Source organism: Leptonotus elevatus, chromosome 9, assembly GCF_054856555.1.
Source record: "Leptonotus elevatus isolate MCC_2025b chromosome 9, RoL_Lele_1.0, whole genome shotgun sequence".
Classification (NCBI taxonomy): domain Eukaryota; kingdom Metazoa; phylum Chordata; class Actinopteri; order Syngnathiformes; family Syngnathidae; genus Leptonotus; species Leptonotus elevatus.
In genome coordinates, this window is record NC_141247.1 from 705,001 (window position 1) to 732,084 (window position 27,084).

Genomic DNA, 27,084 nt, shown 5'->3' on the forward strand with positions numbered 1-27,084 from the left:
CATGATGTGGCGACTTTTTAACGCATAGCCCAGGGGTGGCCAAGTTCGGTCATCGAGAGCCACAATCCAGCCTGTTTTCCATGTCTCCCTCCTTCAGCGCAGCTGAATCTAATGATAAGCTCAACAGCAAGCATTGCAGAAGCCTGATAACGATCCTGATTATGAATTAGGTGTGTTAGTGGAGAGAAACATGAAAAACAGGCTGGATAGTGGCTCTCGAGAACCGAACTTGTCCACCCCTGGTATAGCCCATCAAATGCACATAAGCTTTTACATATAGATAAAAAATAAAAAAATCTATTTCCAGATTTACCAGAAGACAACCAGAAGGCTGAAAGCCAGCCAGCGTCATGTCAAATATGCCCAATATATATACAGACTACAAACATTTTACATTCCCACCATGGATGAAATATTGATGTCATAATTTCACTACAGGCACATGAAGCTCACCGCGAGTGCTCAAATGGAAAACCTATCTATGGCATATGAGAATTTCAAAAATTTATATATATATATATATATATATATATACAGTTACGAACATCCGAGTTACGAACATTCACAGACACGAACAAAGGCTGACTGATGTCTATTAAAGCTGTATTTTGCGTGTAAGTTCATATTTATGTGCACGCCAAATCATACATTATGGTACACTTGTGAGTACATTTTAGAGGCTTTCCTGGAGGATAATCATGAAAAGCAGCGCTCAATCGTCTTCTTTATTGACGAAGTAGCAAAACGTACAATATCTCTTCAGCTTCAAAATCACTTGAATTTGACTCTGCGGTCGCCATCTTGACTCACCATACGCACCAAAGGTGACCATGTGATCCAAAACTATGCATTCCTGGATGCGGGCAGCACAGGAACATTTTGCTCTGAACAGCTGATGCATCGCCTGAGACTCTCGAAGAAAAACACTAATTTTGTTGCAAACGATGGCACAAACGAAGATGAAACCAGCGTTTTCCTTGTTTTGCATTGAGGTGGCAGGCTTGGTTCAGTTTTATATTCTCCCAGAAGTGCTTACACAAAAAGAAATGCCAAGCACCACAGACAATATGGTAACATCTCAAGACCTGTTGAAGTGGCCATATTTGTCAAAGGTTCATATGCCAAGCATTCATGCCAAAGTTGATCTGTTGATTGGTGCTAATGCACCCCAGCTATTGGAGCCCTGGGAGGTCATTAAAAGCCAAGGAAATGGCCCATATGCTGTTAAAACTTTGCTCGGCTCAGTAAATCACATTGGAGTCAGCAAGCTGGAAGAACTGTTAATGAACCAGTATAATCACAATTTCTGTGAGAAACATAGATAACCAGGAAATGTGAGAAGACCAACAGTTTCTCAATATAATGGAAACATCTGCAAAGTTACAAGGATGGAAAATATACTGTGAACTTACCATTCAAGAAAAAAGGATATACACCTACCAAACATTTTTGCTGTGGCCTAGCAGAAATTACAAGGTCTAAAGAAAATATTTAAGTTCAACCAGCAATACAATATACAACCAATATAATTGCTTGCAATTATGCAGAACAAGTACCAAAGAGACCTGGAGACAATGGCAAAGTTTGGTACATTCCCCATCAAGGGGTGCATCATCCAAGAAAGGGAACATTACGTGTTGTGTTCAACTGTGGTGCCACATTAAAAGGCATGTCCCTGAACATGAAGTTGCTGCAAGGCCCCAATCTCACTAGCACATTGCTGAGTGTCCTCATGAGGTTTAGACAACAGCCAATAGCCTTTATGGGAGACATTAAAGCAATGTTCCATCAGGTACGTGTGCCAGAAGACGATCGGGACTTTCTTCGCTTTTTGTGGTGGCCGGGTGGAGACACAACACAATAACCAGTGCCTTACAGAATGATGGTGCACCTGTTTGGGGCTGTTTTGTCACCAAGCTGTGCAGCATACGCTCTAAAAAGAACTGCCCACGACAATCAGTCCGAGTTTCCAGCTGCGGTCATCGCAATTGTTCAACAGAACTTTTATGTTGATAATTGCCAGAAGTGCTCAGACACAGATGTAGAAGCAATCCAGTTGATACATAATCTCATTGATCTGTGTGGAAAGGGAGGCTTTGCTTTGGAAAAGTGGATAAGCAACAGTCGTGTTGTCTTGCAAGCCATCTCTAAAGAGCAGAGAGCTAAGGAGCTGGAGTCGTTGGATTTGGATATTGACAAGCTTCCAGTGGAAAGAGTGCTTGGTCTTCAGTGGTGTGTTGAAACTGATGTTTTTAACTTTGGATTGGAAATGAAACCTCATGTTCTGACTAGTCGTGGAATGCTGTCAGTCATTAGTTCTGTTTACGACCCATTGGGATGTTTAGCACCAGTGACCTTACGAGACAAAATAATGCAGCAGGAATTGTGCAAAAGAGGCTCTAGTTGGGATGATCCTTTGCCACAAGATATTTTAAAGCAATGGAGAAGGTGGTTGGAGGAGCTGTGCCAGCTGGCGTCTTTCAGTGTGGACCGGTGTATAAAACCTGCTGACTTTGGATTTGTAAGTCAAGCGCAGTGCACCATTTTTCAGACGCCAGTGAAGGAGGCTACAGAACATACACACATTTGGTGAATGTACAAAATAAAATTCATATCGTCTTTCTCTTTGGTAAAGGCAGAGTGACACTGTTGAAAGCTGTGACCATTCCCCGACTTGAGTTGGCTGCAGCTGTTCTAGCTATGAAGATGGATGCTATGCTTAGAGCTGAGCTGGAAAGGCACCTCATGGAATCAGTGTTTTGGACTGATAGCATGTCTGTGTTGAAGTATATCAACAATGAAGACAGGTGTTTTCATACATTCGTAGCAAATCGAGTTGCCACAATAAGAGATTTGTCTGAGCCTGCACAATGGAGACATGTTGGTACAAAGGAGAACCCAGCTGATTATCTATCCAGAGGGTTGAAGGTATCAGTTTTCTGAAAAGTAAAAGATGGCTGGAAGGACCAGAATATCTTTGGAAGAATGAGGATAAGTGGCCTGAGAATGTGGTGGACGTCTCATTGGATGGGGGAGATAAAGAACTCAGGAGAGAAGCAGTGGCTAATTCTATCAGAATGGACACTCCTGCGCCCACCAACCAGCTGGTATCATTCTTTTCCGAATGACAGAGGCTTAAGAGAGCAGTGGCATGGTACTTGAAGTTTAAGTCATGGTTGATGGGGAAGTGCAAGAATAATAATGAATTGCTTGTTTCAGGAAACAACACAGCACCATGTAAGAAAGCCACTGGACAGTCAAAAATAATTAGTTTGCCACTGGAAGATCTGCAGAGTGCGGAAGTCTCCATCATCAGTTATTGTCAACATACAAAATTTAAATTGAGTGTGTGTCAACACAGCTCAAACAGCACTCTCAAACGGGCTGTTTCAGCAGATCGGTTTTATACGTCACTAGCTCCAGTGCAAACTCCACCCTCACAATTTTAAACCGCTCCCCCCACCTTCATTATAATACTCGCGAAAACTGGTCGGCACTGCGGGCGGCAGTGGACCTTCGTGAGAGAGCAGAGAATAGCTGGTTTCTGCTCGCTGGCTCGTGGAAGCCATTCGGCGAGGCAGGCCCCGCAGCGCCGGCTCGCGGAACAGTGTATAGACCTAAGCAGGTGCAGCAGTAGAGCCTCGGCCACGCCCAACTCATTTTGTAAAGCGCTTGGAATCAGAGAATGGTTGTTGTTGTCACAGCAAAGCTCATTAGGACACCTTTAACGCTAGAAGCCCCACAGCCAAGCCATTTGGCTTTTCTCACCATTTATTTGCTAATGAGGCAATAACTGTCTCTAACTAGAAGTGTCTTAGTTAGTTTTGTATTAACATCCAAACGTGTGATCAGCTCTACCATTTGGCTTTTCTAATAGAACAGTTGGCTACCCTTTTGGCCAACTCTTGATGACTCTTGCCTTATGGATACTAATGATGCCTGTGGATTAATTTAGTCAGGTTCCATGAATGTGAAGTGAAATCTGCGCAAGCATTTTAAATTTGGTCCATTGAGTGACCCATAGGCTGCAGTGGCACGTCACTTCCTACCTGTGCCACTAGTCAAAAGCAGGGAGACAACAGACATGGACATGAGTGCAACACAGGAGAGTGAGCTTACTTGGACCCTTTGAACGGCAAGTTTATTTCTAATGAGAACAAAGACGGGAGTATTAACAAAAACGCAGTCATTTGTACCTTGTGTAAAAAAGAATTTTCTGTAATGTCCTAGAATTCAGATTCTTTATTTGGGGACCTTTAGCAGATATGAGATAAAAATAGATTTATTAGATTTATAATACAAACCATGTAATTAATTAGATTTTTTTTTATCGCCTGACAGCACTAATAATAAATCACAAAGTTCAATAGTACCTTTCATGAAGAGATTCCACTGCATTTAAATAAAGTACATACCTTGGTGGACAGAAAGTTGGCAGATACTTCAAATGGGACCAATGTCTCTATGGTAATTGTTTCATCCTGAAACATATAACAATAAAGGATAAGAAGAAAGAAAATAGGTGGTGCATTGAAAAAATATTTTTCTGTTACCTTCTGACATTTGCACACTGTCTGTTGTCCATCCACAGTTACATCAATGCTGTAAGCTATGTGGAACAGGAACATCCTTTGCCCAGTTGTCGAAGACGTCACATATACACATCTGTCGAGCTACAAACAAAGGTAACCCTTATTTATGCCTTAAGGAAACTTAAAATCTGACAGATCTGTATGATTGTTTAACTCCATATTCACACATATCAGCTATTTGGATCATGAGATATACTATATCTCATATAACAAGATGCAGCAGCAGAGTTTACTTCCAAAACCCAAGTGAAAGTATGTTAACCTTTTCGCGTGGTTTCAGATTTCCCAGGAGTATGTCAGGGAGCAGAGAAGGTGTTGTATCATCACAAGCCTTGGAGTTATCAAGTGTCACATGTGTAGTCTGACTTAAATTGGCATCTTGGCCTAAAAAAATAAATAAATATAAATTAACCAGAACACATTCAATCAATCGTAACAATTGGATGGAAGGTTGTGTGAAAAAAAATATTGGGTGTTTAAATATGAAAGCAATGCTCAAAATCCTATTAAGGTTATATGAAAGTTGAATCTAATTGCATTGGGAACACTGCACATTACATTCTATATCAAAACATACAGAAAAATATATCTACTTTTGTATTTACCGAAAAGCAAGAAAAATAAATATTGGGTTAATCAAAAATAGCAGTGTCTGCATTTTCCTTTGCAATCAAATATTTACTATATCAACTAAAAATATCTTTAGACTGAGAATTGCTGTAATAACAGTTGAACCTGGTGTCACTGACAGCGAGTCGGGATGAGTGTAGTTAAAAGTTGTGAAATTAGGCAATGCCTTGTATGTAATCTAGGCTAATATAATAATGTATTGTAAATAATGTATTATTTTAATCGCTTGTCAATGTCATCAATTTCATGCGACGCCGTACACACTAGGGCCCGACCGATATGCACTTTTTGAGGCTGATACCGATTTTTGGCAGAAAAAAATACTGATTACCGATTAATCTGCCGATCATTTAAAAATATATATTTAATGCATAAAATATATATTTTGGGCTTCTTGGGGGCAGTGTGGTGCCGTTCATCCATGTTGTACACATTTAAAGTGAGTACAGAAGAAAGTTGAGATTGAATTCTATTAAGATAACTCATTTGTCACACATTGGGAAGAATTTGTGCCTTCCCACAACATTTGTGTGTGGATATTAATTATTTTAATGAAAAACACTCCCTAAGTTGATGCTAACTTCCTGTTAGCATTTGAATGGGATCATCTCTTCATTTTAGCATTAGCGTTAGGCTAGCGATGTTTTAAAAATTAAGCATGTTTTGTATTTGAATATACGTTGTATGTAATTCTTATCGTTGTGTGTTTAGTTTTACAGTTAACTGCAACTGGGGTGTCATTAAACAGCTGCCTTAAAGGATGCTTAGGGACAACAGAATAACCAGAATAACATACGCTACGCACTTGTTAGTTGCTAATGCTACGCATACAAAATGGTGCATTCAGGGTACTTTCACAGCGTCAGAATCTACGTTTTTCTTCGATAACGTTTTAAGGAAAAATAATTGGCTATTTGGCCAAATTGGCCGATTGTTTTGGCTGATGTTTGAAGGGCGATAATTGGCCGATTATAATCGGCGCCCGATTAATCGCTCGGGCCCTAGTACACACTACTTCATCAACGTGTTAAATTGACATTTTACCTGAGTCGTAAATAACACGCCAAATTTTCACTTTATGCTCTTAAGTGGGGTTCAATAACAATCAAATATGAGCTATGAAATATAAAACTTATGTATTACGGTGGGGGTAGGGGGACTGTGTTGGACCATTATAATATTTTCATTTTCTTAATGTGACCAAAAGCATTTAACATATAACATCCAACATGAAAAGTTATCAATAAACTTGTCACTAACCATAACAAATGGCAACAAATGTAATTCACACAAAATTATTAAATTAAATTTCCCACTGCAGTAATATGACCTCATTTAAACAAAAAATACCACAGGGAGCAACAATAAAATCACCAAACGTTGGCTAATGACTCGGAAGATGAATTGTAAGCTTAATGTGATCTTCAAAGTTAAGGCTGATTTAACCCATTAAGGCCTAAAGCACACTATATATGCCTCTAAAACAAGGGTAGGCAAACTTGGTCCTCGAGGGCCGCAGCCCTGCATGTTTTGGATGTTTCACTTCTCTAACACAGCTGCTATACAATCAGCTCATCAGCAAGCTCTACATAAGCCTGATAACGATCCTGTTGATTGGAATCAGCTTGTGTTGGGACAGGGAAACATCCAAAACCTGCAGGACTCCAACCCTCGAGGATCGAGTTTGCCCACCCCTGCTCTAAAACATATGTGTGACTTTAGAATCACCCCCGAAAACCAGACGTTTTCCTGCAAATTCAACAATATTGTCAATGCTTACTAAATAATTGATAGCTCCTGAAGCAGATAGAAACATAATTCCAAAAACACCTGTAGCGTTCACACAAAACTAAGTTTATTATTATAAACTTCCAAAAATAGATAATTTTTTAAAATCAACAAACAACTGTGTCTCATCTGCGGGTATATTTACCTTCAACACTGGCGCGCAGTTGTAATAACCTCGGGGAGTCGAGTGGTAATTATTCGTTGTCCATTCCATTACAAAGCTGTCAAATTTTTCAGTTACCCCAGTATACATGGCGTTTGGAATAACCCGATGTAAAGGAGGCGAAGCACGGACGACGTCATGGCAGAAATAGATGTCATTTCCGCTTTTAACTTTAAACGGTCCATAAAATGCATTATATTCATGTCACTCACCACGCTAAATTAAGTAGTCAATATCCTACTCGCTCCAGAAGTGTGGTTCTTGTCCGTACATGCCAGAAGCATGGACTTACTCGTTTGGATAAAGCAGAACTATGTGTGTGTGTCATCTAATGTTCCTACACGGTAGTGTATTGTTGAACACTGCAAGCTGGAGATAAACATTGTTTAAGCATTACGAGTGGTGTTGCGTCTGTCTCACATGAATAGTTAACCTGTCACCAACTCCGGCATTTTCACCATAGAGACATAATATAACGTGAAAACGCAGCGGAGAAATCAATGTATTCAAGCAAGGCTCGTGTAAAGTGGGACAACGGCGCTGCGCATACAAGTCGTTACTACAAAGACCAAGATTCCTTGCGACAACAAATAAGAAAAGAAGAAGAAAAAGAGACAAAGAAGAGGTTGTTAGCATGCGCACAATAAAAATCAACACCTCGTTAATTCGTGGTATTCCGATTGCGTTTATATGAACCAGTATTGCGGTTATGAAAGCCGTAACCCAGGCATCTTAATCAGGTTTTTAAAAACCCGAATAAGATGCCTGGGTTTTATTCGGGTTATTGCGCATGTTTACATGGCCTTTCAAAATCCGAATATTGGCAATATTCGGGTTTTAAAACGGTTATTGCCTGCATGTAAACGTAGTCAATGTCTCCAAGCATATTTCTTAACAATATGTCACTGTCGACTGGTTACTCTGATTCAAAGTCCTCCCGCACCATTATCAATCGTGTTATTTATTCCATAACACCCGCGAATCTGCGTCAGCCATGAATGCTCGAATAAAATTCCAAGACATGCCACGTCACCCTCTTGTGTATATTCTGATGCATTTCATCGACTAAGAGACAAATAATTGGTCAAAACAAAATTATGTATCCGCTCTCTCGGCTTTAAAGGTAGAAGCGCGCTAAAGAGCTCCGGCTCTGGTGGTAGAAACGCGGTAATGCGCTTCCTGCCTTAATGGGTTAATCTGTTGAGAGGTCAAACTTCCTTAACTTTTAGTAGGACAGTAATGTGAAAAATCTACTTTTGGGAGCTTTAAGCCATGTTAAAATGCTAATTCCTCACCCAAAACATCCCCAAAGTGGTGTTTTCCTCCATTCACCCATCTATGAAAAATTCTAGGCCATTCTGCTCTCCAAGCACCAGCTCCTCCCAACCTGAGAAAACGAGCGAATGCTCACTCTATGACGTCATCAGGTGCAGACCCACCCCCGCACCGCTTCTGCAGACTAAACACACGCCCACTTTCTCTGAGACCTCCATGCTTGCAGGATAGTGATAAAAGTAGACTTTATCAATAAACATTCTGTCCAAATGAATTCAAAGCAATCAATTATCCTTCACATTTGCAATGGCAAAGTGCAATGACAACTGGCTGTCTTAACTTCACAAGAAAGGCTTCGTGGTGCCTGACACTTGTGTGAACTACAAACATTTCTGTGTCATTGTACCCAACTGAACAAATGGTTTATTGGTTTGCGCTCTCACCCTGAAAACAAAAGGACCCTGGTTCAAGTCCCACTCAGGTTTTTTTTTTTTTCATTTTCCCTCCCCTCCTCCTACTCAATGATTTCTTGTGGCAAAGGACTTGTTTTGTTTGAAATGTTTATTGAAGAATTGAACATCCAATTTCCACATTAAGAGAAGACGAGGTTGTACTGCAAGGGTCGGCCAGTCTTGTGTGGCCACTCAGAAGAGTGCTCGAACGCAGCTCTCCAGAGTTTTGTGAGCGGTGCGCACAGCAACCGGCTTAGGACAAGAGGGGCGCGGCAACCAAACGGGGAGAGGCGGGTTTTTACTGAACCGGGTTTTACTTCCATGTTAGAAAAATAGCCAGCAAAATACCTAATATTTCATAAGAAATTAGATCGCCATGGTGTGTCAAAAGTAAGTTTTAATCATTATATGCCTATAGTTAACTGTGGAAGGGCTTAAAATACCAAGATACATCCAATTTAAAGGGTTCATATCTCGGATTTCCTTACTTGCTATTGGGATTGACTTCCCAGTGATCTTTTAACAGTTCCTGAAAATTTAGAGTCAATATATTTTCCCTAAGGTACTGGTTGCTATAGACATTTGAAAGATGCAAGGACCAAAACTTATTATTTTAAAGGGAGTTAAGTGTAAAAGTTGAATATATAAATATCTCAATTTAGATTTTTTTTTGACACATGAGGACCCTTTTGCCAAAGCCGGTTACATATAGTATAGGTTGGATACATGTGACCTGGCCGTTAAGTCGGAGGTCGCTTGTCAAAAAATCAGATACATATTTATCTAGGACCACAAAGGAAAGTGACCCAGGTTGGATTTGAAAAAAAAATCGGAATTGAGCCATCTAATTTGGGTCACATTTGCTTGCAGTGTGACCGAGCCTAAGATGAATTAACAACGCAATGTATTATGGATAAGATTACCTGGTTTGAGTCCTGCAGTCAGTTTCACATCTTTGGCTACACCCTCTTCCAGTGATTGGACAGTACAGTGAATACAGTACATTTCATTGCTGAGAGCAGGAGGCTGATGGCTCAGCTCTACATAGATCTTTGGAACCCTAGACATTATCCTGGACAATACATTACAGCAATTGAAACACAAATCACAACATATATTTAGAATACGTATATGGCATAGTGTGGACTGAAGACTTTATTAAGGAGGGAAATCAAATTTATCAGTCTCACATGGTATTTTGTAGGATGGTCATGTAATCCCAAGACAAATCTTCCTCTGTGTCAAGCCAAAGTGGTGAGTTGTTAGACTGCAGGAACTCATGAGTTGTGGCTGCGTCTCCACCTGCCCCTCTCCATCTCAGAAACACACAGCGACCACTGCCACTGCCAAGCATAACCTCTATACCTGTCATCTAACAGACAGAAGTAAACAAAGTACATTTACAAAAATATTTAACATAATAAGTTTGTTTAATATACAGTAATTCCTCACTTTATGCGGGTGTTATGTTCCACGCCCACCTGCGATAGTTCAATTTCCATGAAGTAGAGCAGTGATTCTTAACCATTGGGCCGCGGCCCAAGGAGTGGGCCGGCCGCGACGCCCGCAGGCAGCTTTCAATTGAGGCTTTGTACACATGTAGCAGGGTATTTTTAAAACCGAATATTTCCCCTCCTCCCAACTTCCCAACAAAAATCTGTAATATTGCCCAGTAGTATTGTGTTAAATGAATTCATAATCCTCCGTATTTCTGTTTGGCCACGCTGCTGTCAGCATGTTGTGTGGCGGGGCACGAGGAGTGCAACAGGTCCTTCCGGTTACTGCATGCAATCTACGAGGCTGTTCCAATATTAGAAACAGCATCACAGAACCTCAGTTGAATGAGCTGCTCTTGAAGCTCGCAAATATCTTGCATCTAATTACGCCAAAAATATGCAGGGAAAAAATGCATCACATCGAAATTTCATGTTTTCTTCTATTTCCGGGTTTTGTTATGCGTTCAGCCCTCCTAAGACAAGACCGAAAGCTCTAAGTATTGTACAGAATGTCCCGCCTTCCCTGAGCAAATCACCGTAGAGAAGTCACAGAGATTGAAGTATGAAGAACTCCCTTGAGTTAATCACAATTATCAATCTGGTTACACTGCCTCGTTTGTAAAAAAAAAAAAATAATCCACATAAATTGGGTGTCAGTGTTTACACATAAATAAATGTCATTGATGAACACATTGTATCATGTTATTTGATAAGGATTTTCTAAACCTTAACTAGACTTAATTTAGTTATTAATTAAGTTATTACAAATAATAATAAGTCAACATAAATCATAATTTCTGAATGGGACCCAGTACACTTTTACAGGAAAAGTTGGGCACCAATGTAAACAAGTAATAAGTAATAAGTAGTAAGGTCGAAGTTTGACATCCTGACAGCAGATATTTTTCTTCACTGTGATGTGCCCTGGATTTCGGAGGCTCTTTGTTTGTTGTTCTTTGGTTTTGCCGCTCATCCTAGTATCTCTGTCCACAAGGACCGGTGTGAAACCAGGTAAGCATACCAGGCTGCACACCAGGCATGTCAGCTGGTTCCTCACAAGTGTGATCACACTTGTTATAGTTGACATTGCAGATAACGATCAAAGGGTGGGCAGGCTTGTATCTTGTCTTTCTGGCTGACATCTTAGCCTTAAACTAAGCACAGCGATACACTTTTTTCAATGCTGTTGGGATATGATTTCAGAGAAGGGTTTGCCTAGTGGTGCAACTTTCCCTGAAGTCATAGCTGGTAACTAAGCATCTGTGAAAAACACATTAATAAACAAAACACTATGGAAGCCACATATAAATGCTGGCGGTCAAAGAGTGGTGTTTTACAACCATTTCTTCCATTAGTTTGAGCATCTGAATTTGTTTGTCTGCAATGGAGCTGGCAATTAAGTTTACAAATAGGCCTGTCACGATAATTACTACATCGACTTATCGCTCGATGAGAGAAAATGGAGATGTGCAATGGCGTTTTCTCAGCCTCAATAAATGGTCATTTACATTGTGTTTGCTCACATACTGTGCTGCTCAAAAGTTTGTTAACCCTGCAGGCATGGTCATACTTTTTGTATAAAATATTAAAATAACCTTATGAAATGTTTAGTCATACCCAAATCTGCAGTGTTGACATTGAAAATAATGGACTTGAACAAAAATAATTATAATTTTGTCATTCATTCTTGAACAAAAGTTGTTGATTTAAGAAAAACTCAGATTTTATGGGTACAAAAGTATGTGAAATTCTCACTTAATCAGACATTGCACCTCCTATTGCAATGAGAACTTCATCCAAACACTTTCTTTAGTGACTTATCAGTCTTTCACATCTACTTTGGGGGAATTTTTGCCACTCTTCCTTGCAAAGTGCAGCCAGTTGAGAGAGGTTGGATGGGCGTTGAGCATAAACTGCCCGCTTCAGGTCCCACCACAGTATTTCAACAGAATTTAAGTTGGGACTTTGACTGGGCACATCCAGAACAAGAATCTTGTTGTTCTTCAGCCATTCCTTGGTTATATTGCTGGAATGCTTTGGATTATTGTCATATTGCATGATCCATCGTCTACCAGGCTATAACTTCACAAAGGACGGCTTCAGGTTATGTTCCAGCATTTCACAATATTCCTCTGAATTCATGATTCCCTGAATTATGTGTAGTTGTCCAGGTCCTGAGGATGAAAAGCCAGCCCAGAATTTAACATTCTCATCCCCATGCTTCACTCTAGGGTGAAAGTTCTTTTGCTGGTATGCAGTGTTGACTTTTCACCAAACATGACTGTTTTAGTTGTGACCAATCAGTTCAATTTTGGACTCATCTGTCCACAGAAGGGGCTTCCAAAAAGCTTCAGTGTTTTCCAGGTACTCGCAGGCACAGTTGAAATAGGCAGCTTTGATCTTTTTTGTGAGCAGATGCTTCTACCTAGCAAGCCTTCCATAAAAGCCTTGTCGATTGACTTTTCTTCTGATTGTTGAAGCATGCACATGTGTCCCAGATGTAGCAAGAGGTCTGCAAATCCCTTGATTTTTGAGTTGGCTTTTTACCTGAATTATCATTTTTCTTGTGGTTCTTGCTGTATTTTAGAAGGTCGTCAACTTCTAGGCAGGATTGTAGTATGAATGTAGGAATGATGAAGCTAATTTTTTTTAGATGGCTTTATAGCCACAGACAGATGTGCTGCCACTTCCTGAGGTCCCCTGAGATTTCTCTTCCTCTCAGCATAACTGACCGGTTCACCTGGGTAAGACTAAAGTGACGTGGTTTTGTCTCTGTTTCAGTCAGTGATGCACAATTTCTTTGCTAAACATCTAATTTCATTGGTCCATTTCAGCGGTTAGTTTAGCTACCAATTTGTCCTACCTGTTCCTACTTGACAGCTTGTTTTAAGCAATGCAGCTCAGGGTTGTTACTTTTGCACCTACATGAATTGGCTAAAAACTCTTTTTAATGAAGTTTTCACTACACAATTGATTAAAAAAAGAAGAAGAATGCATTGAATTGATAAACCTACACCTGTTATTTCATATAAAATGTAATGATTCAGATTGAACAACAAAATCAGGTTGAAACATTTGGAAAGTCCAAATTGCTCGAGGTTCACAAACTTTTGAGCAGCACTGTACGTTATTAACTAATTTGCTCCCAAAAACGTCTCGATACGTTCTATTTTAAATGCTTTAAGTATTCCAAAGACGTATTTATATGTTTTTTTTTTATATGGGCTGACGGGTGGAACAGCTTTTGAAACTCATTTAAACAGTTTGGTTCGCATGTGTCCCATTGATTCATAGGCGCACACAACTGTTTTTCTAATTTATTAAAGGAGTTTGTCACTTTTTACTCGCTACTGTCATCTCTGGCCTTAAGTATAACTGCAGCCTCTGTGTGTCTGCTGTGCTCGTGCAAGGAGCCACTCATAGAAACTGTCGAGTGTTCCCCCAGAACACTCCTCACTGAAAGGAAGATACAAGCTCATAATCGCAGCCACAGTTAAAAAATTAGGGCTCTTTGTACTCGTCTGCACCTTTAATGAACTGCAGCAGTCCATACTAGTGCGAATAATCGCCAAGTAGAATTGATGCTTTGCCAGTTCAACCATGCACATCGGCTAACAGCTGTCCTCTAATGGTGCTATTTTTGTACTATTCCATTGCTTTTTTATCCACCATAGGTTCTCCAAACATTCGCCCACCAGGAATTTAAAGATTGCCGACCGCACCAGATATCCATTTCAATTGACAGCGAGACCAGCAGACCGAGTCTATATCTCTCCAATGTTAGTGCTTTGAGGGAACCTACAACTCGCTTGAAATCGCTATACTGTATATTTATACAAACACATCACTCTATGAACAATCATGTAAGATTTATTTGTTTGGGCTTTTATTTTGGTTTGTATTGATTAGTTGAGTTGGAAAACACCCTTTCTTGAGCCAAGGTACCTGTTACTCATTTCAAAAATCAGCAGCTAAGCAGCAAACAAAAATATAAAAAAACATATGAATCCTATGTGTGTTTTTACCTCAGACGATCAAAAATGTTGCATGTGGCAATTTTTGTGTGAGGTATTCTTTCATTTGCATTAAATATAATTTATTTGCACTATGTAAAAAACAAAAATAAATAAAAATTTCCATTTTTTTATTACTAATAATTTTATTTTATTATTTATTTGCAGTTATGTTTGCATTTTTTAAGTATTTGTCTTTTTTCATGTCCACGTTATCAAAAATGGTATTGAGTATGGAGTATTTTGCTGGGTATCGATATTGAGATTGAAATTTTAGTATTGTGATAACCCTATACTGTACTGAAATAATGATCTTGTTGACTCTAAATACATTTTTCTATTTATTTATTTTTTATGTAAAATTCTTTACCTTTAACTCTTTGACTGACTGCCATGAACGTTATAAAACGTTTAGTAAAAACCTACGGAGGGGCGCCGAGGACGTTAAAAGACGTTCACTATGTTTTTTTTTTTTTTTTTTTTTTAAACGGGTGGAGGAAAGCCTTGGGCAGCTGTGCTGAAAGTCTCAAGCAGATTTAGTTAGTATAATGACTCGTTTTGGCCCCTAGATGGCAGCGATGACTCCATTTGCACAAGGTTGGGTGGGTCAAAAGACGTGAGGCGGAGCTAGAGTGTTGAGGGGACAATGGCTGATGATGCAACAATGGCTGATGAAGCAACAATGGCGACCGGTTGCAAGCAGCTCACGCTTGAGCATTTTTTTCAAAGACGGAAAGCATCGATCAATACTAAAAAGCGCATTGATGTCGACGATGATGATGATGGTGACTTTGAGCTTGACGCCAAAGTTGGAAGCCTTGACGCGACCGTTATGATCACGTAGTAAGCCTCACCGGCTAGCGAGGCTAACGGCGGAAAACGCGGAGCACAACCGAATACAGGCGGACGATGAAGAGTAGTCGAAAAGCATCGATCAATGCATTGATGATGATGACTCCCGAGGTTGACGCCGAAGTTGGAAGCGTTGACGCCGAAGTTGGAAGCGTTGATGCCGAAGTTGGAAGCATTGACGCGGCCGCTATAAATACGTAGTAAGCCTCACCGGCTAGCGAGGCTAACGCCGGAAAACGCGGAGCATAACCGAACACAGGCGGACGATCGGACGATGGAGAGTACCCCGAGTCCAATGCATATTCATCGGAGGAGCGGGTACAGTCTGATCACGGAGAAGACACTGGTTCTGGACTACGATGCCACCATGAATGGAGTGGATAAGATGGATCAGAACATGAAGGACATGAGGAAGCCAGACGTAACACCACCGTAACGTAACCGTAACATGATCCTGATAGTAGACGTGATGGCAACACACACTGCAGTATATACTTGCTATTCCCCGGAAAAAACGGCCGGCAAGAAAGTGTAGCTTCTGCACGCGAAGAGGCAATCGCAGTGAAACTAATCTGTTGTGCAAATCCTGTTGCGTCTCCTTGCACGCAGGGGAGTGTTAGACAAAAAGAAAAAATGTCATTGAAACATCCACATAATTGTAAATAGTACCACAGTTGCACACATTTGTAAATAGTTTGCCAAATTGTTGTCAAATTGTTACACTGTTGAATGTAAATAAACGTATTTTGCTATCAAAAAACACTTTTTCATTCTTGGTGGTAGTGTTTTATAGAAGAAAAGCACTATTTAGGTGTTTGTGGCATCATTCATGGCCAAAAAGAAGTGTAAAATTCACTAGAGTGCATGAAATAATATCGTTTCACTAAAAGCTTGATTTCTCCGTATTTTGGTCCAAAACAAGCGCATTTGGGTGAAACTAACCATTTTCTATTGTTGATTACTGAAGAACGGAATAAGGTAGAAACAAACTTTTTTTTCTGATGAAAGATGAAAGTTCAATCTTTCATTTGGTAGTATGTGTGTTTCCATAGTCCAAACAGAAAATGTTCTGTGGACCTTGAAAGATCAGTCAAAATGCTTACATCGGCTGGCACTGACAGCATGCATCCCTTTTCTGAAAACGTCTGGCAGTCAAAGAGTTAACAGTTGCATTTAAAAAGGACATACTTAAGTTATTTTTGCTCTATTATATCGTCTAAAAATATATATCGTGACAGGCCTATTTACAAATTAAGACAACACATTGCATTGCTGAGGTTAGTGGAGGACAATTCAAAAAGTATAAAAACTGCTAACACCATGCCAAAAAATAAAAAAAATTATCACCTCAATTTTTTTGCCAACATCTTTGGTTTTTGCCACAAAGCTGAAGTTGTAGCTTTTCATTTTCCCAGGCTGAAGGGTTTTGTACTCTTGACTTGATGTATCCAGAACACACCATTGATTGTATTCCTACAAAGAGAGAAATAAAGAAAACGTTTTATACCATTACATCATACAGGGGTATTTTACCCTCATATTATGTAAAGTTGTTGAAGAAACATTTTTGTAGTTGAAATACTTTTTTGGGGGGTGGGGGGGGGGGGGGTAAATTAATAGAATAATGCCTAAGAACATTTTACATATTTACTGCATTTTTCCAAGTACAAACTTTACAAATTAAATTGACTCCCTCGAGCTGGGTTTGGGAATTCCACACAGTGATATTTTGGCCTCCATGAGCCATCACCTGATCATAGTGAAGGGGTTTGTGTGTCACAATGACCCTAGGAGCTAAATTGCTTGGGACTTTATGCAGGGTCAACCATGACAAACTGGTCCTAGATGAGCGAACAGACTAAGGATGGCTCAGAGAATAAAAACTGTGGATTTAGTTTTCCCTTGCCAAAACGCGGGTCGCCTCCATCTGAAGCCAGGCCAGGAGGTGGGGTTCTAAGGCAATGATCTGTTGGCCGAGCCTGCACCCATGGGGCCCACCCAGGCTCAAATGCTCGAAAGAACAATGTGGGTCCCCCTTGCCATTGACTCACCACCTGTGGGAGGGGCCAAAAGGGTTGTTAGCATAGAAAGCTGGGTGGCCGACAAACACCAAAGGCCTTCCCAGAAGCTCGCTCTAGGGATGTGGAATGTCATCTCTCTGGCAGGGAAGATCTTGAACTGGTGTGTGAGGCAGAGAAGTTCTGACTAGATCAGAGGTGGGCAATCTCGGTCCTTGAGGGCCAGCGTCCTGCAGGTTTTGGAGGTTTCTCACTTTCAACACATGCTGATTCCAATCAACAGGATCGTTATTAGGCTTATGCAGAGCTTGCTGACAAGCTGATCATATACCAGCTGTGTTGGCGAAGGGCAACATGCAAAACCTGCAGGACTCTGGCCCTCGATGCCCACCTCTGGACTAGATAATAGTCAGACTTCACACACAGCTTGGGCTCTTGTAGCAGTCCTCTCAAGAGGGGATGGACTCTCTTCCATTCTGGAGTTGACCATGGTGAAGGGAGCCAAGCAGGTGTGGGCATTCTTATCAACACTCAGTTGGTGCCTGTACATTGGGGTTCACCCTGGTGGACGAGTGTGGCCTCCCTCCACTTTGGGGTGAGGGGAAGGCGTCCTGAATGTTGTTTGTGCCTATGCATCAAACAGAAGCTCAGAGTACCCATTGTTTTTGGAGTCCTTGGAGGGTGTCCTGTAGATTGCTCCCCATGAGGACTAATTTGTTCTGATGGGGGACTCACGTGGGCAATGACAGTGAGACCCAGAAGAGTGTGATCACCCTTCTAAAAGAGATCTTGATCTCAATATTTTATTTTATTTTAATCTGGTTTTATCTGGTTAAAGGGTGTGATTGGAACTAACGGCCCCTTCCCATGTGCTCAACACCTATGGGAGGGGCCAAAGGGGTCAGGTACAATGAACTTGGTGTGGCCGAAGGGACACAAGGGTATGCCACCTCTTTGGCAGGTAAGCAACTGAGCTGGTGTGCAAAGTCGAGAAGTTCCAATACTCAGTTCAGGTGAAGGGTATGGGATTTTTAATAGGTTTCAGGTGAATTATTGAGTACAAACTCACACGCACGCACACGCACGCACGCACGCACGCACACACACACACACACACACACACACACAAAAGAAAGAGAGAGCGCAATGATGATGACATGTTGAATCGGTAAAATTATCGAATGAACAATACTGAGCTCTCAGGAAAAACAAAAACAAAAAAAGATAAGTTCCAACTAAATACAAGGTGCTCATCAAAAAATTTGAATAGCCTCAATAAATTGAATGATTTTCATAATTACATTCAAAAAGTCAAACTTTCATAGATTCAATTTAAGTGATTTCAAGTATTTGTTTAGCTTTACATTATTTGGGCTTCGAGCTCATAAAACCCACAAAAACAGGATTTCAGAAAATTAGAATACTGTGAAGAAATCACCATGCATATTTCCCAGTGTTTTGCATGGAAAAAAGGATGGATGGATCGTATTTTCAAAACAATATGTCAATCTTCTATAGCCATATTAACCACTGCCTCGAGGCGCCGTGGCATTGCCTGGGGGTCCTGGAAGCCCAGGCTTTCTTGAAGCTTGCTAATAATACAGTGTTTCCCTCGTTTCTCACGGGTTCATCTTTCGCGGCCTGGCTGTTTCGCGTTTTTTGTACAGCGTGATTTATTAAATTTTTTTATAATTTATGCACGCGCCGTCCGTCGCATCCGTCAGACTGCACAGCGTGCCGCCTGCCACCCGCCCCATGGTTCACGCAGGCCCGCGCCAGTCACAGCACTCGAGTGGAGCGCTCGAGTGGAGTTTCGGTGGGACCGCGGCAATGCGATCCCGGCCAAAATGGGTTTACGTGTCCTGCCTCGTATCGTCATCATCTGTTGTATAATAAGTAAATTAATAAAAATACTTTTAATGGGGAAAAAATGACTGTAAATGAAAAAAAGAACAGTGGAACCTCTGAGTTTCAACGACACTGAACTCGTACAAATCGGACTTCAACCAAAAAATCTGAGTTTAAAAAAATGCCATTTTCGGAGTTTGAACACACAAGCAAAGCAAGCTAAGCCGAACGTACCTTGAAAACGGGTAGCCGAGCGAAGCAGAGCAATGTTGCTCATTTCCAGTCAGATCGTGAATACTCTCGGGGTGCTCCATACTCGCAGTGATTTTAACCCGACAATTTTCTTCGGCATGGGCCCAAAGAAAGACAACAGTGCCAGTGGCAGCAAAGAAAAACATACAGTGCTACAAACCACAGTGGAATTAGGAAGGAGATTATCGCGCCGTTGTAACTACCGTGACTACTTCTGTAAATACTGGTACGAGGACCCCCCTTAGCTGTTCAAAAACGTGCTTGACGTTAAACAACACATGCAAGGACTGCTTAGTAGTCTAATATGCCCAATGTAAAATACACAAACTCAGCACTGAACTAAAGCTAGCATTAACATAGCATTTATCATCCACTGATGCCATCACACCACAACAAAAAAAGTAAGGTATTTTTTATTGATTAAATACTGTACTGTACTGTACTGTACATGTAAAAAACATAAATATAAATTAAAATAGGAATTTTCTGTTTCTGGAGCTTGGGAACGGATTAATTGCATTTACATTATTTCCAATGGGGAAATTTTTTTTCGGAGGTTGAACAATCCGGACTTTGAACACTTCGCGGGAACGAATTATGTTCAAACTCCGAGGTACCACTGTATATGATGAATGAAAAAGCATTCATAATGAACTTAAAATCATACCAAAACAAAAAAAGATATATAACAAATGAAAAAATATATATATATAATTAACGGGGGGAAAAAGCGGACTTCCATTATCGCGGGTAGTTTTTGGAACGAACACCCGCGAGAAATGAGGGAACCCTGTACTTTATTGTGGCCCCCATTTTTCTCTTGATAATACTGTATTGTGGCCCTCGTTTTCCTCTTGTAATACAGTAGGCCTACTATCAAGAGGAAAATGAGGGTTACCACACCGAAGAACAAAAAGCTGACAGCAAGCAACAAGAAAGCCTGGGCTTTCAGAACCCAAAGGCAATGCCTTTTGGCATTGCCTGTGGGTCCCAGGCAATGCCTGGGCATCGAGGCAGTGATTTTGGCAAAAGGATTCCCAACAACTATTGGAGATTGACATATAGTTTTGAAAATACCATCCATCCTTTTGTCCATGCAAAAAAATGGGAAGTATGAATGGTGATTTCTTCACAGTACAAAAAGTTTTTGAAATTCTGTTTTTGTGGGGTTTTTTGAGCTGGAAACCCAATTAATGTAAAGATAGATAAATAAATACTTGAAATCACTTTAATTGTGAGCCCGGAATCTATAATCTATGAAAGTTTGACTTTTTATAACAAATTATGGAAATTATTCATTTTTTCAAGGATATTCTAATTTTTTGACGAGCACCTGTAGATGGGCTCGCCTCCACACAAAACTTGGGCTTTGGCACCAATCAATATTCCCTCTAAGCGGCAATGCTCATGTGGGCAATGGCATTGGGAAGAACGGCAACCCCGATCGGAACCCGAGTGGTGTTCTGTTATTGGACCCTTGTGCTCGCCATGGACTGCCCGATAATGACCACCATGTTGAGACATAAGGGTGTCCATATATGTACACTTTGCACCAGGACACCCAAAGCCGCATTTCAATGATCAACTTTGTGGTCATTTCATCGGACTTGCAGTCGCATATTTTGGACACTCGGGGGAAGAGAGGGGCGCAGCGGTCAACCGATTACACATAGTGATGTGTTGGCTCCAATGGTGGGGGAGGATGCCGGTCTGACCTGGCAGACCCTAACGAATTGAGAAGGTTTGCTGCGAATGTCCCGAGTCCAAGTCAGCAGCGCCCCATCACTACTATACGCACTGCTTCCTCCTCCTGAGATGCTAGATGGTGGAACATAAATTCCTCAAAGCCATCCTAAGTCGTTCTCCACTGCACTCTCCACCAGCACTGACGACCTCACAGCCAGAGCTCCGATCGGCCGCCTCAACAATGAAGGTGCGTAACAGTGAAGCGAAGGAGGTTCAGAAAGCCGGGCAGCGGAGGACACCCCACTGATGTCCGAGGAGCGGTATGACCAGAGATGGTAAAAATTGACGATTCACTTTTTGCGAAGGTTAAAAATAGTCTCAAAAGTAAAAAATTAAAACCTGGGATGCAGGAAGGTGGATGATTCGAAAAAAGAAGAGTTTGTCTCTAGCAAATGCCGCATAGCAACCCAGAAGTGCTGCGTAGCAACCCAGAAGTGCTGCGTAGCAACCCAGAAGTCCATATACTGTATACGATCAACATGTCATACATGATGAAACTGGCGGAACACCAATCAGTCACCAAAACTCATTTTAAAATTGTGTATAAACTCGTGTAAACCATAATACAATTACATACATAAAAATGATGTGAAAAATAATAATAATAATAATAACTTCAAACTTAAAATAACAATATTAACCTATAATGCATACAGCATAACCTCTGTGTACCTGATTGCTAAGGGTTACACCCAGTTTGGTGAATGACACAGGATGAGGACAGTCTGATCTCAGGAACACCTGGAGTTGGATGACTTCATCTACATGGAAACTGGGAGACCGGAATTTGGCTTTACATTGAACTAGGGTCAGACAAAGAGGGAGACAGTCAAGTTAGAAATGTCTTGCATAATTGTTAAGTTGCATAATTAATAGTGACCAGTGTTGGGCATGTTACCCTAAACAGTAATTAGTTATAGTTACACATTACTTATTACAAAAAGTAATTCAGTTAGCAATGCAGTTAGTGCAGTTGTAAACTTAATTAATTACTCAGCACAGTAACTAAGGTAACTATAATATATTTCTGTTGCCTGTGTTGCTAACATTTTAACCAGCCAATCACATGCACGCTGTTGATTCATATGCTCTCTGTAACTGGGAAGTCTTAGTTTCCCACACCATGCAGAGTCATGGTTCCATAAAAGAAAAAAATCACAGACAGCACACTGTTTTTGTTCAGAAATAAATAAAATTGCAAGTGCATTAAGAGGACAACAAATACCGGCTAAGCCTCTGTACTACGGTTAGGAGATTACTAGACATAGGAAGAAAAGCAACAACTGATTTGCATTTTCTGGCTAACAGCCAATCAGAGCGATTGTCACCAACACCAACTTGCATTAAAAAAAAAAAGACAAAAATCTCTTAAAGGGATACTTGACTCATTAAGCCATTTTCAGCAGTAAAAAGTTAATATTTTGTTCAGAATGAATGTTAAAACTTATTTTAAATTTGGAAATTCCCGACTCGACGGAATTGCAAATACAGAGAGCGCACAGAGATTCAAACTAGTCTATATCTTGTTTCTGACTTGAGTGAAAGGGTGAATAACAAAGAGCGTCGCGCTAAATGGGGGATTCATCATCATTATTGGAGGGGCATCTTAGTAGGGGGCCCCCTGTTTCAGGGTCTAAATAGGGGTTTCCCCTTAAAAATTGAGAGAGGCAGTGGTAAAGAAACACTGCTGGAAGTGTGGTTAGGTGTGTTTGACTTACTGATTTTCATTCCAGTTTGTTTGTTATGCATATGTAAGTTATTTACATAATTTTACATATTTTTGTGTTTGTTCCTTGCCTATTTTTTATGTTTAATATAGATAGATTTAAGGTTAAAAGCTGCAACATTAACAAGGGATTTATCTGATCATAGCCCTATTTCGTTGTGTATTCAGATAGCTAGGAAGCAGCGTAACACACTGTGGAGATTTAATTCTAATATACTTAATGGCCCTGTCACTGTCTCAAAAATTAAGGATGACATGAAGGTATTTCTGGAAATCAATGACAGGAGAACTCTCACCTATTATTCTATGGGACACGCTGAAGGCGGTTATGAGGGGCAATTTAATCTCCATAACTACACACCTTAAATGCGTCTAAGGGCAAAAACATATTTACAGGCGGAAATGAAACTGAAACAACTGGAGGATGTAAATGACCCAAATCCTATCACAAACAGGGAAATCAAAAAGTTACAAGGGGAAATTAATGATATTTATACACAGGAGGCTAACAAAAATCAACATTTTCAACCGCCTGTTTTAGCTAAGGATATTACAAAGCTTTCTCCGACAACAACAAATAAACTCTCAAAAAATACTTAAGTTACTTTCATACACAGATAAAATGTATTTACCTATCTCGAAATGGGAGACAAACCTGTCTATTGACCATTTGCACCAACATCACGAGATCACGTGACTGCCCTATGATGGACGGCGGAAGGAAATGATTGTTGAATGGAAGTGGACGTGACCCAGAGCGACTTAGTGACTTAGCGACTGCTATTTTACAAATTAAAAGTTATTATTGCCCATAGAGCCATGGTATCTACTAATTCAACCGAAGTTTGCCTGTCAGTAAAGTTGCACACTTAGTCGGGACTTATAGAGCGCGTTATTTACTTAAGTTGGAGATTGCTAGTTTGAAAACAGCCCCTTACCTTCGTTGCCTGCTGTTTTTACCAAGTTAATCAAATCGCTGACTTTGCCGGGATTTACAGCGCACGACCTATTTCATTATGTAGTCAATGCCATCTCTTCTCCTTACACCAAGGCTGATTCAAAAGCTTGTCGCTGGCTGAGTCTCGGAGAAGATGCTACACCGGGGGACAATATACCTCGTAATGCAAAGGTAAAACTTGTTTATCATGCTAACTGACTTATTTTTATATAGTTCGTTCTATATTGAAACGCTGTGATGTTATGTTACTACTGTATGTTTACTAGCATGGAACAAATGACGATCGTAGAGACAAGCTATGCAGTAATTTCATGAATATGACTCGGGATCTAGAGTAAAAAACTCCAAGCACAAAGACGAAATCCCCCATTATTAAACAGTCAAATGCATTTAATAGTTTTGAAGAAAGTACATTTTAAAACTAAGCTGTGTGTTTGTGAGTTTAGAGTGGACGTTAACTATCTGGCTCGTTAATGCAATTCGACACCTCTGTTACAATCTTTGTTAGAGTATACGTTTACTATTAAAATGTATGAAAATGTATCTACTAATTACAACATTTATCTACTCACCTCGCAAAAAATGATCGCTGCAAATTCGTGAATACTTTGTGGCTGCCAGTTCTTTCTGTTGATTGCTGCTATTAATCGACGTATTTTGTCTTCATTAGTAGGTATGTGATAAAAAGCAACATTTGCTTTACTCCTTTGTCTGTCTGTACAACCCACCGCACAGCAAGATATGACCATTTTATAAGATAATCGATTAGATAAAAGACTTTACGCTCTACAAGATTCAATAGTTACAATACAGGCAAGTGGCTCTTATGCCGTCCAGCGTCATGTTCCCATGAGGGCTGTGACGTCACGTCCAAAAGGTAAATAGCTCCGGAATCTGACTTTTGGATTCAAGTTTGTAATATCGTATTTAAAATGACAAAACACACAAATTTACAACTTATCCAATATAAAATTATTCATAGAACACATATTACTCAATACATGAAGAAGAAAATGGGACTTTCAGACTTCAACATTTGTCTCTAGTGTTTACAAAACACGGCCGACACTTATTTTCATGTTATATGGTTATGCACTCCGGTTATGTAATTCTGGACTTAAGTCTTAGAAAAACTTTCCGCTATCGTGGACTGTAGGATACTTTTATCTCCAAGCTTGTGTTTGAATAAAAAACAAATATAAACATTTATACAAACATGGTCTACATACATAGAATCTTTTAATTTAAATTAGCGAGAGCCACCACACCGCTATAACTTATATTGCTGCTTCTGTATTTGGCATTTTGTAACTAATGGTTGTGTTTTTAAAGTCATGAACCCAGTTGCTGCCAGCAGGATCGAGTAGACCACATCAAATGACACCTTACAGTCACTAATTCCTCAATATTCACTTCCAATGGGCACTAAATTTTTCGGAATCACTGCATGCTTGTTGGTTAACTTTGTAGGTGCTGTCCTCCCGTTCGTGGCCGTGGGCGGCTCTGCCCCTCCTTTGGCTGCTGGGTGGCGGTTGCGTTTCGGCCGACTCGACGGAATTGCAAATACAGAGAGCGCACAGAGATTCAAACTAGTCTATATCTTGTTTCTGACTTGAGTGAAAGGGTGAATAACAAAGAGCGTCGCGCTAAATGGGGGATTCATCATCATTATTGGAGGGGCATCTTAGTAGGGGGCCCCCTGTTTCAGGGTCTAAATAGGGGTTTCCCCTTAAAAATTGAGAGAGGCAGTGGTAAAGAAACACTGCTGGAAGTGTGGTTAGGTGTGTTTGACTTACTGATTTTCATTCCAGTTTGTTTGTTATGCATATGTAAGTTATTTACATAATTTTACATATTTTTGTGTTTGTTCCTTGCCTATTTTTTATGTTTAATATAGATAGATTTAAGGTTAAAAGCTGCAACATTAACAAGGGATTTATCTGATCATAGCCCTATTTCGTTGTGTATTCAGATAGCTAGGAAGCAGCGTAACACACTGTGGAGATTTAATTCTAATATACTTAATGGCCCTGTCACTGTCTCAAAAATTAAGGATGACATGAAGGTATTTCTGGAAATCAATGACAGGAGAACTCTCACCTATTATTCTATGGGACACGCTGAAGGCGGTTATGAGGGGCAATTTAATCTCCATAACTACACACCTTAAATGCGTCTAAGGGCAAAAACATATTTACAGGCGGAAATGAAACTGAAACAACTGGAGGATGTAAATGACCCAAATCCTATCACAAACAGGGAAATCAAAAAGTTACAAGGGGAAATTAATGATATTTATACACAGGAGGCTAACAAAAATCAACATTTTCAACCGCCTGTTTTAGCTAAGGATATTACAAAGCTTTCTCCGACAACAACAAATAAACTCTCAAAAAATACTTAAGTTACTTTCATACACAGATAAAATGTATTTACCTATCTCGAAATGGGAGACAAACCTGTCTATTGACCATTTGCACCAACATCACGAGATCACGTGACTGCCCTATGATGGACGGCGGAAGGAAATGATTGTTGAATGGAAGTGGACGTGACCCAGAGCGACTTAGTGACTTAGCGACTGCTATTTTACAAATTAAAAGTTATTATTGCCCATAGAGCCATGGTATCTACTAATTCAACCGAAGTTTGACTGTCAGTAAAGTTGCACACTTAGTCGGGACTTATAGAGCGCGTTATTTACTTAAGTTGGAGATTGCTAGTTTGAAAACAGCCCCTTACCTTCGTTGCCTGCTGTTTTTACCAAGTTAATCAAATCGCTGACTTTGCCGGGATTTACAGCGCACGACCTATTTCATTATGTAGTCAATGCCATCTCTTCTCCTTACACCAAGGCTGATTCAAAAGCTTGTCGCTGGCTGAGTCTCTGGGAGAAGATGCTACACCGGGGGACAATATACCTCGTAATGCAAAGGTAAAACTTGTTTATCATGCTAACTGACTTATTTTTATATAGTTCGTTCTATATTGAAACGCTGTGATGTTATGTTACTACTGTATGTTTACTAGCATGGAACAAATGACGATCGTAGAGACAAGCTATGCAGTAATTTCATGAATATGACTCGGGATCTAGAGTAAAAAACTCCAAGCACAAAGACGAAATCCCCCATTATTAAACAGTCAAATGCATTTAATAGTTTTGAAGAAAGTACATTTTAAAACTAAGCTGTGTGTTTGTGAGTTTAGAGTGGACGTTAACTATCTGGCTCGTTAATGCAATTCGACACCTCTGTTACAATCTTTGTTAGAGT

At 40.2% G+C, this 27,084-nt stretch overlaps 1 protein-coding gene across 1 annotated transcript in view; it reads right to left on the reverse strand.

Annotated features, from left to right (window-relative positions):
- Positions 1 to 27,084, reverse strand: part of trappc11 (trafficking protein particle complex subunit 11) — a 145,792-nt gene that overhangs the window by 30,402 nt on the left and 88,306 nt on the right. The window contains exons 17-23 of the mRNA XM_086084475.1: positions 21,798 to 21,928; positions 16,609 to 16,734; positions 10,091 to 10,272; positions 9,824 to 9,972; positions 4,855 to 4,976; positions 4,554 to 4,673; positions 4,416 to 4,481 (exon numbers count right to left, since the gene is read on the reverse strand). Of these exons, the coding sequence (XP_085940601.1) occupies positions 4,416 to 4,481; positions 4,554 to 4,673; positions 4,855 to 4,976; positions 9,824 to 9,972; positions 10,091 to 10,272; positions 16,609 to 16,734; positions 21,798 to 21,928 (896 nt within the window). The remainder of the gene's footprint in view (positions 1 to 4,415; positions 4,482 to 4,553; positions 4,674 to 4,854; positions 4,977 to 9,823; positions 9,973 to 10,090; positions 10,273 to 16,608; positions 16,735 to 21,797; positions 21,929 to 27,084) is intronic.